The 12477-nt window shown below is 32.0% G+C and overlaps 1 protein-coding gene across 1 annotated transcript; it reads left to right on the forward strand.

Moving 5' to 3' along the window:
* Positions 1 to 9599: 9599 nt before the first annotated feature.
* Positions 9600 to 12350, forward strand: LOC141713637 (heptahelical transmembrane protein 1-like). The gene is made up of 4 exons (XM_074517141.1): positions 9600 to 9985; positions 10563 to 10658; positions 11338 to 11395; positions 11499 to 12350. Exons 1-4 carry the CDS (start codon positions 9726 to 9728, stop codon positions 12180 to 12182), a joined length of 1098 nt encoding a protein of 365 aa, XP_074373242.1. The 5' UTR covers positions 9600 to 9725; the 3' UTR covers positions 12183 to 12350.
* Positions 12351 to 12477: the final 127 nt, after the last annotated feature.

Below are 12477 nucleotides of genomic sequence, written 5' to 3' on the forward strand. Positions count from 1 at the left end.
AATTTTTAAAACCGAAGATATATGGTTGCGGTTCCGGTTTTATCCAGAAACCGAGCCGAACCGGCCCATGCTCTCCCCTACTAATCACACTGTCGGGGAGTATATCCCAATAAGTTGCAAGGAAAAAGCGCGTATGAAACGACTTATTCACGGTCCATTCCGGTAGTTATTCATCCATCATGTACACATTTATTAGGGAGGTGGCTACTGGCTCGCTGCTGCACTGAAGTTGACCTTCACACCAGCTCGCGACAGTTAGTATTCTTGCTTTCATACATGCATGTGCCTTTATAACGAAACCGTTCTTGAATATTTCTCAGGTACTTTTATGGAGAATTCTCTGTGCGTGGACTTGTCAAAGATGGCTGTCTTTTTGCAAGTAAAGTGGGGGTACTGATGATGAAGGATTGATATTGACTGTAATCGCACAAGTGTCTGTAGCTAGCTAGCAATCAGCTTCATGCCAACATCTACAACGTACAGATGTTGTGCCAGTTGACAGTCCTGACATCGTCCAACTGATTAGCAACTAATGCAACACTATTATTGGGACAATTCGGATCAAATCCTGAGTCTTTTTCGAAAATCGGATCAAATCCCGATAACGAGTCCGAAATAAGCTCAAGCATAATGTCTTGAGTGCAACTAACTTGACTTACGATAAATCCACCACAGACCCCCAAAAGATCATGATTTGTTGGTGCACGTGGTAGTAGTACTTCACCTTATAAATTGAACAGAAATCTCATATATCCTTGATGTGGGACTGGGATGTTACAAACTCCCTCACTTAAACTCCTGACATACTCGTCAGACCGAACAGGGAGCCCATTGGATCAAGGTCGTACATCTCTAACCATTGTGGGATAATACCGGCTGGTTTAGTGTCCCCACCTCCGGACCTCTTGCCATTGTGTGGTAATACCACCTGCCTTCGTGTCCCCACCTCCGGCAACTTGATAAATCAAGTTTTCGAGAGTTGGCTCTGATACCAACTGTAATACCCCGACTTTTCAGACAATATATTACACTTAAATGTTAAACTAAAACTCCAAATTTTATTCATACTTAAAATAAGTTTCTAATTGTCCATAAAATTCTAAAAATTAAGACAAAATAAAATCATCTAAATTGGAAATAAAGTCAAATCTTGGGAGACGCAGCTCCAAAACAAATATAATCACTAAAACATTATTCCAAAATAAGCTAAAATCAAGTTCACTTTTAAGATGTCGCAAAAACTAAGCACCTAAAAATTTGTAAGTAATGAGTCAAAGAGCCCAACAAGAAAATAATTCTACACTAATGGATCAAGTATCATAATTATATAAAACCAAAATCATTGTCCAAAAATCCATACGACAAAAAAATCGATTTAATTCCACAGCTCTCGCTAAGGCCACAAATACCTCGTGACACAATATTAAAAGTTTATAATTTATGTCAATAATGCGCCTCTTACTAAGGTATCATAGAGTGTGCACTCCCGAAGGCATCATAAGTAGCACTGCCTAAAAAAGAAACAAAACATGAAGAGTAATAGTTCAAGTGCATAGTAAAACTATAAAATAATATATAAAACATATATGATAAGTACACTTAATTATATAGATATTTATAACCAAATACATTATTTTGTAACATATTAAATAAAATCATACATACATAAATGTGAAAATACTATTTTATAAACTATATATATAAGAGAAAATTATTTTTTATCAAAATAAATAATTTAAATTTTCAAAAACAGATATATATTTATAACAAAATCTGGGTTATCACAACCCGCTTATGGGATTTAGCATTTGTTTGTATCAAAAATTCTAACTTGGTTAACGGGATTTAGATTATTGCTTTATCGAGTTTATTATTTTATTAGAAGTAAAAATATATTTTGTTCATTATGTTGGGAAAATAAAAAAAAAATTTATTTAACGATATTATTTTTCATCAATTATTACTTTATTCAGTTTCAACTATAATTCTAATTTCTGCTAATCGAATTGAAATCACCAAACAATATAAATGAAATTTGTGTCATCTTAGATTTAGGATCGACTCTTGCACATTCTTAGATTTGTTAAAACATATAATTATTTGTAACTCGTAAAGTATACAAGATTAATTATTCAATAAAAAGCTTAAAAAGAAAAATAATTCCTGCTAATCGAATTGAAATCGCCAAACAATATAAATGAAATTTGTGTCATCTTAGATTTAGGATCGACTCTTGCACATTCTTAGATTTGTTAAAACATATAATTATTTGTAACTCGTAAAGTATACAAGAATAATTATTCAACAAAAACGTAAAAAGAAAAAAGGGGCAAAATTAAAATATATGAGTATATTCTTGTTAGATTTTTCTTTAAAATCACATAATGTATAAAAATAAGTACTACGGGATGAGAAATGTTAGGTTCACCAAATTTTTCTCAATAATAGTAAATTTACTAAATATATTATGTACTCCGCGCGTATAAATATATGTCCATAAATTAAAATCCGTCACAAATTAGCAAATATTATTTAATAAAAAATTTGGGTGGCCTACACTAGGCTTACAAGATTCATGTGTAGTCACGGATCTTTTATACAGAGGAGTAAATTTGTTGAATAAATGTCACGCGGGTATAATTGCAAATGTCAGTTTCTGGGTTTAGTAGGCAAGAAAAATGGTGTGAGGGTTGTTGGGGTTTGGAGTTACTTAAGGGTAACCACAAAATAAAATCTCATTTGGTTGTAATATGCATGTTTTTTTACTAATTAACTTTATGTATATTGTGTGATACTCACAATTAGGTCACCTATTTTCTCAGCGGCAAAGGGAGGTTTAGCCCCCACAAAGTAGCTAAACTTCTAATACTCCTTGATTGTAGGGGTGTTCACGGATTGCTTTGGTCCGGATTCTTGTTTTTTTTCAAACCGAACTAGTAAGAACGGTTTTCTGAAGATTAAAACCAAACCGGACCAATTAAACGCCGAGACCAAACCAAGTCAGGACCATAAAATAACAGATTGGTTCGGTTTTGAAACACTGTTTGAACTTGATCATTTACTTTTGTTTCATTTTTGTTAAACTTAGATGGAAACAGTTATTTAAGTAAATGTAATATAAAATTTATCATATTTATTATTATTATATATTACATAGAATTACTATGATATATATTTATAAATATTTAGTTTACGGCTTAAATCTCAAAGTAGTCACTAAACTCAAGATCATATATCAAAAAGATCATTCTAGTTATCGGGGACTCGTATACACTATTCTAGTCGAGAGTAATGACATCTCCGTTAGTCAAGGTCGTTGACTTGACATAAAATGTTACAAACTTAACAGAAATACATATGGCATGACATGGCAACAGAGAAGAACCTATGTGGCTTCCAAATATGCAGGACTACGTTTATAACAAAAGAAAAAGAAATACATATAAGTCTTTAAATCCTTAAATCAAAAGCACAGTTCTGATATCAAACTAATAATTCTCCTTAGTAATTAAAAAATAGCCAACCTCAATTTAAGCCTTGAATATTCAGAAGAAGATGATAAAGATTCATTTCTTTCTGTAAGTTTATGATTATAAATGAAAGGAAAGTACTTCTGAGATTGTTGATGGGTGTGAATCTTCCAAAACGTCGTGTATATGTTTAAAGATATGTGAGATTCTTTGTGTATATAATGGTTGATTTCCAGATCCAGGTGAGTCGTGGCCCTCTTGATATTCGTGTATGTCTGATCTATGTATCTATATACAGTATTTATAGGGACTTAATACATGATCTTGATTTTACTTTTTAATTTTCATTTTTAAATGAAAAACATAATTAGATGCATTGATTTTCTCTTTTACAATATCTTTAAATTATAATTTTAAATCTTATGTACTGCTTTTTAAAATATCAATTTACTTATTATGGATTGATATTTTATAATTAAAAATCAACTTGAAATAAAATATTTATTTTCCTACCTGCATCTTTCCAAGTATAAAATATTTTTCTAATAAAATTTAAAGAAATAATGGGATCTTAAAATTTACAATTACGGCAAAGATTTGAAAAAAAACATACGGATCAATTTTATATAAATCTGAACTTTTTAAATATTGAAAATGTTTATTATTTTAATCATAATTTTGTTTAGTAAAATTTGGCAACTAAAATATATTTGAGAAAAATATTAAACTTTTTAATGATTTTAAAACATAATAGACTAAATTCTACATCCTTTAAAATAGAAATTTTGAATTTAAAATTAGTAAAACTTGATAAGATTTTAGAAATTTAAAAATTATCTTATAAATGGTTTGTTAGACACCATAAACCTGCCACGCTGTTGTAAGTTAGTGCAACTGTTATTTATGTCAATTTCAACACATTTTCCGTCGAGTCAACGCGGTTGACTAACGACTATGTCATTATTTGCAACTATAGCGATGTAAATGAGTCCCCCATAACTACACATATTTTTGATATATGAGTTTGAGTTTAGTGACTATTTTGAGATTTAAGTCTTTAGTTTACGTATGACCTTCGTATACTTTAATTTAATTTAAATAATACTAAGTATATGAATAAGAGTATAACTGCAAAATATTAACTGAAGTTTTTATTTAAAAAGTAATTTAATTTTTTTAATATAATATACACCCACGCATAAACAAAACCATTATTTATAATCTTAACTTGTACGTATATAGTAGAATTTTTATATATTATTATATAACGGTCCGGTTTGATCAAAACGGTTTTAATTTATTGGAAATCATAACCAAACCATTTATGTGTGAACGGTCCGGTTAACCGAACCATTGAAAACAGTTTTAGCGGTTTCGGTTTTTCTTGATTCGGATTGCCGTGATCCGGTCTGGATTCACGGTTTGACGAATTTTTTGAACACCCCTACTTGATTGTTGTCTGTTTAGAATCAGGATTTTAAAAATAAGTTGACTTATATGATACTCAAATAAGGTATTCGTAAATCAGAGATGAATTGATTCGAATTTAAGTTATGATTCGATCTAGTATTTCGAGTTCTTTGATGGTGAAAATAAGTATTCGAAAAATAATCTATTGCTCGGATTTTGAAAATTCTACTAATTAGATCATTTATTGAGTACTTGACGAAATTTTTTAAATATCCGATGATGAAAATAAGTACTCCAAATATAATCGATTTTCGAATTTTATAATTTATTTAAAATAAAAGCCAATTGAACTTATTAGACCTGGCAACGTTTCGTGTCGTGTACAAATGTTCCGTACGTACTTTCGTGTTTTTATGTATCAAATCTTAAACCTGAATCCGACCCGGATTTGCATTCGTGTACCAATTTGGTGACACTAACCCAGAAGTCCATAACTAATATATTTGTATTTGCCCGCTTTAGTACACTAAAATACACGAATTATATACGAAAAATATTAATTGTTAAAAAATGAAATAGATAATTAAATGGCGAAGTGCTCACTGACGTAGTTAAGGAACAATAAAATATATTTTAGTATTTACAATTGTATATATGTTATTTATAATAGGTAAAATTCACATTTTTTTATTGTAGATAACCTGCACCCGCTACCCTTCGGGTACGTACTGGGTAAACCTACGGGCTCACGCAATAGCCTGCAAATCACGTGAAACAAGATAAACTGTATTTAAGCGACATGCTCTGACTCAGGAGACATAATCATAAATTCTCCTCCCGTGGGATTCGAACCTGTGACCAAAAGATAAAATTCACATTTAGTATTTACTATATATATGTATATTATATATTTAAAAAAAATATTTATTTATTCTGTGTACTTTTGTTCCATGTCGTGTATATATATTGGAAACTCAAACCCGATACTAATTATATTCGTATTTTTTATGTTTGTGTTTTTTCGTTTCCAAGTACCAAATTTTCGAATTCAAAATACCAATTATTGATATCATCTTCTATCATATTCACGTGTCATATATCACTATTGACGTGTCTGGAACTTGTGTCATTGATGACCCCGGCCCCTTCGAGAGCAACTGCACAAGTGTTGGTTGGCAACCTTGGCACCCATAACCTAGAGGAATGGCACGCCTCCCCGGCTCTTCTCTTTGCTCTCTTTCCCATCATTTCTAGAAAGTGGATGGGAAAAACAACACTGTTTACATGAGACTTGGAAAGTGTGCCCAGAAACATTAAACATCCCGTTAACTTATTCAAAATATTACAAGTACAAAATTAATTTTTAAAATAATTTTAAAATTTGATCTATTCATTTGCTAACTGAAAATGTATCATTACATTCATGTTAGTAAGATAGGTTAAATTATTTTATACTCACATTTCAATCATGCCATATCATTTGTCAATAACTTTTTATCTTTTTTTATATTTTTAATATTAACAGTAATTTATACCTTCTCGGTGATATCTACCCTACACTCGCGTAATTAAAGATTAAAATTTATTAAACAACAAGGTGGTAAATACTCTAAAGATTATATATTCTCATTCGTAATTATATATATATATATATTACGAGATATGATGAATTAAATCATTTCTTTAAAATATTTTATTTTATTACCATCTCTTCATATTTTCTTACGATCCCCTCAAATTCACGATACTCAAATTGAGAGTTTTCCAAAATTAAAAAAATAGAATCGTCTGCTTCAATCTGCCATTTGAATAAGTTTTTTGGTTTAGAATCGTCCGTGTTAGTCAACCACCTGAATCAATTTTTTCGTTCTAAAACATACCCTTTAATCAGCCACAAAAATATTTTCTTTTGTCCCTGTCAAATCTTCATACCCGTATTCGTCATCTCGTCCTTGTCATTATCTCTATAATTGATATTACCATCATTATCGTCACTGATCATCGTTATCAAGTCGTCGTTATTTCAAATCAAAAAATAATTATAGGGTCGTTGGTCGTCCTCACACATCACGAACGCTATTAGTGTTAATCATACTAGCAGTTGCTAACTCTAACACATTTAATTTTATCGTATTCACAAACTATTGTGATAATAACCTAAATTTTTGATATCATGATAAAATATTATCTCATGTTATACACTTTTATTCATAATAATTTAGTGTATATTGATTACAAGACTTGGTTAACAAGTTTAATATCTCGTAACAATGAAAATAAATCATATATTTAAAATTTTATTTTATTACTACCCCATATTTTCTTATCATAAAGTAAAACAGTCATGCGAGTATGTTTAATTAATTGAAAAAATTAAACATGTCGGTATATATTTTCTTCATAGCATTTTTTTTTAAAATTTCGAAGTAATATTTTTGGAACATATTTTTGTATCTAAGACTATAAATAGCTCTGAATATTAAAAAAATATTCTAAAAATAACATTTTCTATGTTTTTATTATAATTAAAAAAAATCGGCTTAAAGAAGCTTTCATCTTTGTCACCTTATAGATGTGAATTGAAAGTGTGAGAAATCTTCTGTTACTATAACATCCTATATATAACGTGACATTATGCACTTGTCCGTCATCTAATCACTCTATCAATTATCAAATCTGCATTGATTATCAGAAATCGATTGATTACTACTCCCTCCGTCCCATAATGAATTTTCAATATTGACTTTTTGTATTGTTCGTATTAAGCGATTGCCTACTAATTTACGTCTAATCTATAAGATCAAACATAGCAATGAATGATCTTGTTGAATCCGTATTTATGAGTACTTTAATACAATGAAGTTTTAATATGTAAAACTAATACGAAATTAAAGATATTAACAATAAAAAGTGTGCATTGGTAAACGTGTTCAACACAAAGAGTAAACGTTTTTAGGGACGGAAGAGAGTAATATTAACTATTTTGGTGTGATCTGTGAGCTGACACATACCCGTAAATAGCAGCAGTACTGTACTGTTAGGAAAAAGGTCTCAATCCCTGACCATTGGGATTAGATTGGTCTTATCGAGGAGTAGGGGTGTACGCGATTCGGATCGGGTCGATTTTTGGGTAAAAGTCGAACCAAATCGCGAAAAACGGTTTTAGAAAATTGTCATCCACAACCGCATTTGCGGTTGCGATTAACCGCGTCAATTGCGGTTGCGAATTTGCGGTTATTGCGGATCGGTTTGCGGTTCAACCACTTTTTTTAAAATAATTAATAATTTGCAAAAAAATAAATTCTGAATATTAATAAATTCAAGTTTAAGTTACGTGATAAATTTATATTGAAAAACAAAATACAAACTAATGCTCCGTGTGGAGCAAGATATTAAAAACATACAAAAATATGGAGGTGAGAGAAAAGAAAAAAGAAACGGATAAAAATAAAATTACATGTTAATTACATTTTCTATTTATTTTGGTTTTATATCTTATAATGATTGTGAATCTTATGAACGAAGTCTTAACATTAATTTAAGATTAGTTAATATATGTGTATACTTATTAATTTATATGATATTAACTACATTTTTGGAAATATTTACTAAACACTTGTACATTTTTTTATTAAAATTTATATAAATAATAAATAATAAATACTTACTAAACACTTGTACATTTTTTTTATTAAAATTTAAGATATATTTGGGGGGAGAATTGTAAGATCATCTCCCGCCTATAAATATTATGTTACTGGTATTAATCTTAGGTGTACAAATTTTAATATATTCCTATTCCTATACCCGTTGTTTATTTTATTTTGATTTTTCAAAATTTTTAAATTCTTATAATATAGTATTTATAGTATCGTATTCAAATCAGTTTTATTAATATATAATATCTATATTTAAATCATTGATTAATATTTATATGAACAATGGTGTATTTTTATAAAGTTACATGGAATTGTATATTGGTTTGTCATAATTGTGTAACTTTCTCAGATTGATTGAAATCTCTTTTTAAAAAATAAATATCGATTATTCGATTTTACAAACTTGTCAAAAAAATTATAAAAGATATCTATATTTTTCTCAAAATAAAAATATGAAATGGGAATTTACTATATCGTCAAATTAGTCACCTACTAGAGGGATATGTTACAAAATAAGTGTAGTGTGCGGGTGTGTGTATATAATTATAAGATAAGACTAGTATTCGATCTCCATATACCTGTAAAATTATAAAATCAAACTTTAAGGTTGGTCGATTAAAAAAATTATGCGAACTGTTAGTGGTCGATTAAAAAATTTATCCGAACTCGATTCGGTTGTTTATGAACAAACTCGTGTTCGGCTCGGACTCGGTTCGGTTATAAACGAGTCGATCATGAACATCACTTTTGGCTCGGTTCTTAAACTCGGTTCAGTTCAGCTCGACTCGTTTTAAAAAAAAAAAACCTCTACTCAATTTACACAAAACTCCATTCGGTTATGTTCATTTGCAGCTCTACCAAGTAGTGTTATTTTGCCAGCGCAATATGCAAGTGTCCATAATATTGATAACCTAATAATATTGCATTGCCGATTCTCCAAACTGTATTTCAAATAATAATAAAATAATAGTATTAACAAGTCAAAGCAAAGAGGCGGGGGGTGTCTTTAAATGCATGCAGTTGTTAGTTCGGTTCCTCTAAACTGCACTTAATAATCGGACAAAGACACCAACTTAGAAATCACCCGGAAGCACATCCACACACTCCATTCATATTCACCAATCTCTTGTATAAATCTCTCTTCAACTTACACAAAACCACACACACACACACATTTGTACAAGAAATGTCAAGTGAAGATCAAATGGATCAGAGCCAGTTGTTAACTAGTTCTACCAAGATGATCATCAAGAAGAAGAGCCAGAAGAAAAAGAAGAACAAGATGAGAAAGTTTACAGAGAGTTATGATCTTGTCACATTTGAGGAGTTGCCAGGTTACATGAAAGATAATGAGTTTATTCGGAATTATTATCGAGCTAATTGGCCTCTTAAACAAGCTCTCTTCAGCGTTTTCCGGTGGCATAATGAGACTCTCAACGTTTGGACGTAAGTTTCTTAGTTTTCGTGTTTTTAATCTGACCAAACATATTCGGTATATCTCACAAAAGTATGGTCGGTGAAGGGTGAAATCAACGCATATCTTGTGCTAACACCTAATGGCGGAACCAGGATCTCATATGAGTTATGTGAAAATAAAATATCGTCAATATTTTGTTGCTAGCTCCTGGTCATGGCTTAGAATTTTTTTTACTGATGTTTAACAAAATATCCAGATTTTAAAAATAAAAAAATTCTCTATTAAATTTTCAGACTTCTGCCCAGGTCCGCCCTGCTTACCCCCTAAAAAATTAAATCAATTGAACTTCGGATTTTAAATAGTTCGCTCCGTCGGCCGAAATAAGGGGCGGGTTGGGGCAGTTTTTTGTTCACCCCTACTAAGAAGTGAGCTTTAAGGGCCGAGTTCGAGCTTGTTAACGAACAGCTCGGTTCGTTTACGGGTCTAAAAATTGGGGTGGGAACGGTCAATGGTAGCAGTATTATATTGGCAATGATGATGATAACTAGGCGTTGGTGTGTAAAACAAACTCCAATATTGACATAAATGCTATACATGTTTGTGCAGGCATCTGGTTGGATTTATACTATTCGTCTGGTTGACATGCTCGAATCTGATACAGGTCCCTCCTGTGGTCGAGTTTCTCAATATTTTCACCACCTGGTATGTTTCTGTTAACAATGCTATTCTATTATACCCCCTCCCCCTCCGTCCCTTTCTATTTGTTAGAATTTGAATTTATTACGGAGATTACGAAATGAGAATAAAGTGAGAACAAATCAGAGATACGTTTAAACGGAAGTTAATAATGACCTTTTGAACCGCAAGATTTGCACCATTATACCCTTCGGCCCCTAATATACAAAACGGTCCCTTTTTTACCCTGAAGTACTGAAAACGTACATTTTTAAGCTTGGACTGGGAAAAAAACCGAAGGACCGGGAAAAAATCGGTGTAAACCAGGCGGTTCAAGGTTTAAAAAAAGATTAGTTTTCAGTACTTCGGGGTCAAAAAGATCGTTTTTGTACTTCAGGGGCCGATGAGTATATTGGTGCAAACCTTGAGATTCAAAAGGTCATTCCTAATGATTCACTTGTTGATGAATAGTCCTGCCAAGCTCGAGCAAACTTCTAACAACTTCGCCTTTTGATTTCGTGTACAATTTAGAAGGTAGTTTACCTAATATAGACCCTGTAATTGAAACTCTGTTAAAAGCTTCTCAGTAGACCTTAATTACCTGCAATTTTGAATCATATGCTTAGTGATAATCAAATCATCTACGATATGTCTATCGATCATTGTATTCTCTAGTGATCATCTGATTTATGCATCTTACTTGCAGGTCTTCTCCATTAGGTTCAGTTGGGAATGTTTCTCTTAATTCCAAGAATTTCTTCTCTGTAAGCTCTTCCACCTCTCGCATTTCATCGTTAATCGATCATAGATAAATTTACATTTAGATACTATTTTAGGATACTAATAGTCAAAATTCTGGTAATACAGGATACAACAAAACTGATTGACTTGAAGCACTCATCGTCTTTTGGTATGGACATTACACAACCAGAATTTGAAGCTACACGGTGGCCATTCTTTGTATTTCTTGGAGGCTCGATGTTCTGCCTACTGTCAAGCAGCATTTGCCACCTCTTTTGCTGCCATTCCCACCCCTTAAACATCTTAATGCTCCGACTAGACTACGTTGGAATTGCAGTCATGATCATCACCTCTTTTTTCCCTCCAATCTACTACATCTTCCAGTGTTCCCCACACTGGCAAATTCTGTACCTTAGTGGGATCACAATCATGGGCATTTTCACTATCATAACATTGCTGTCACCAGTATTCTCAACAAATAAATTCCGCGCATTCAGAGCCTCACTCTTTGTGGCAATGGGGCTGTTTGGCCTAATACCTGCAGTTCACGCGATGATAGTGAACTGGAATGAGCCTAGCAGGAATGTATTACTTGGCTACGAACTGGCTATGGCGCTATCGTATCTGATAGGCACACTCTTCTACGTTACTCGGGTTCCTGAGAGGTGGAGGCCCGGGTGGTTTGATCTAGCCGGACACAGCCACCAGATATTTCATGTGTTTGTAATCATGGGCGCATTGTCACATTATGGTGCTGCACTAGTTTTTCTTGATTTTCGCAGTAGGATTGGCTGTGAAACCAACATGTAACGCATTGTTAGTGTTGCATTTCACAAAATTGTGGCCTTGATTGTTGAAGGTGTAGGTTTAGCAATCATTTTATATTCTTTATGTGTTGTATTTAAGTTACAGAAGATTGGTTATATTCATCAAAAGTGTGAAGTAACCAAAGATTGAATACAGTGTGCTTTTGTTGCCTCTCTTGTCCTCTGCTTGTTTATAAGATTCATGCCTGCTCCGATACTAAATACATGTTCATTTTGAGGTTAAAAGCAACTCTCGGATACTAAATACACGTTCATTTTGACTTTAAAAGCAACTCAAA

This window comes from Apium graveolens, chromosome 3, assembly GCF_009905375.1.
Source record: "Apium graveolens cultivar Ventura chromosome 3, ASM990537v1, whole genome shotgun sequence".
NCBI classification, from domain to species: domain Eukaryota; kingdom Viridiplantae; phylum Streptophyta; class Magnoliopsida; order Apiales; family Apiaceae; genus Apium; species Apium graveolens.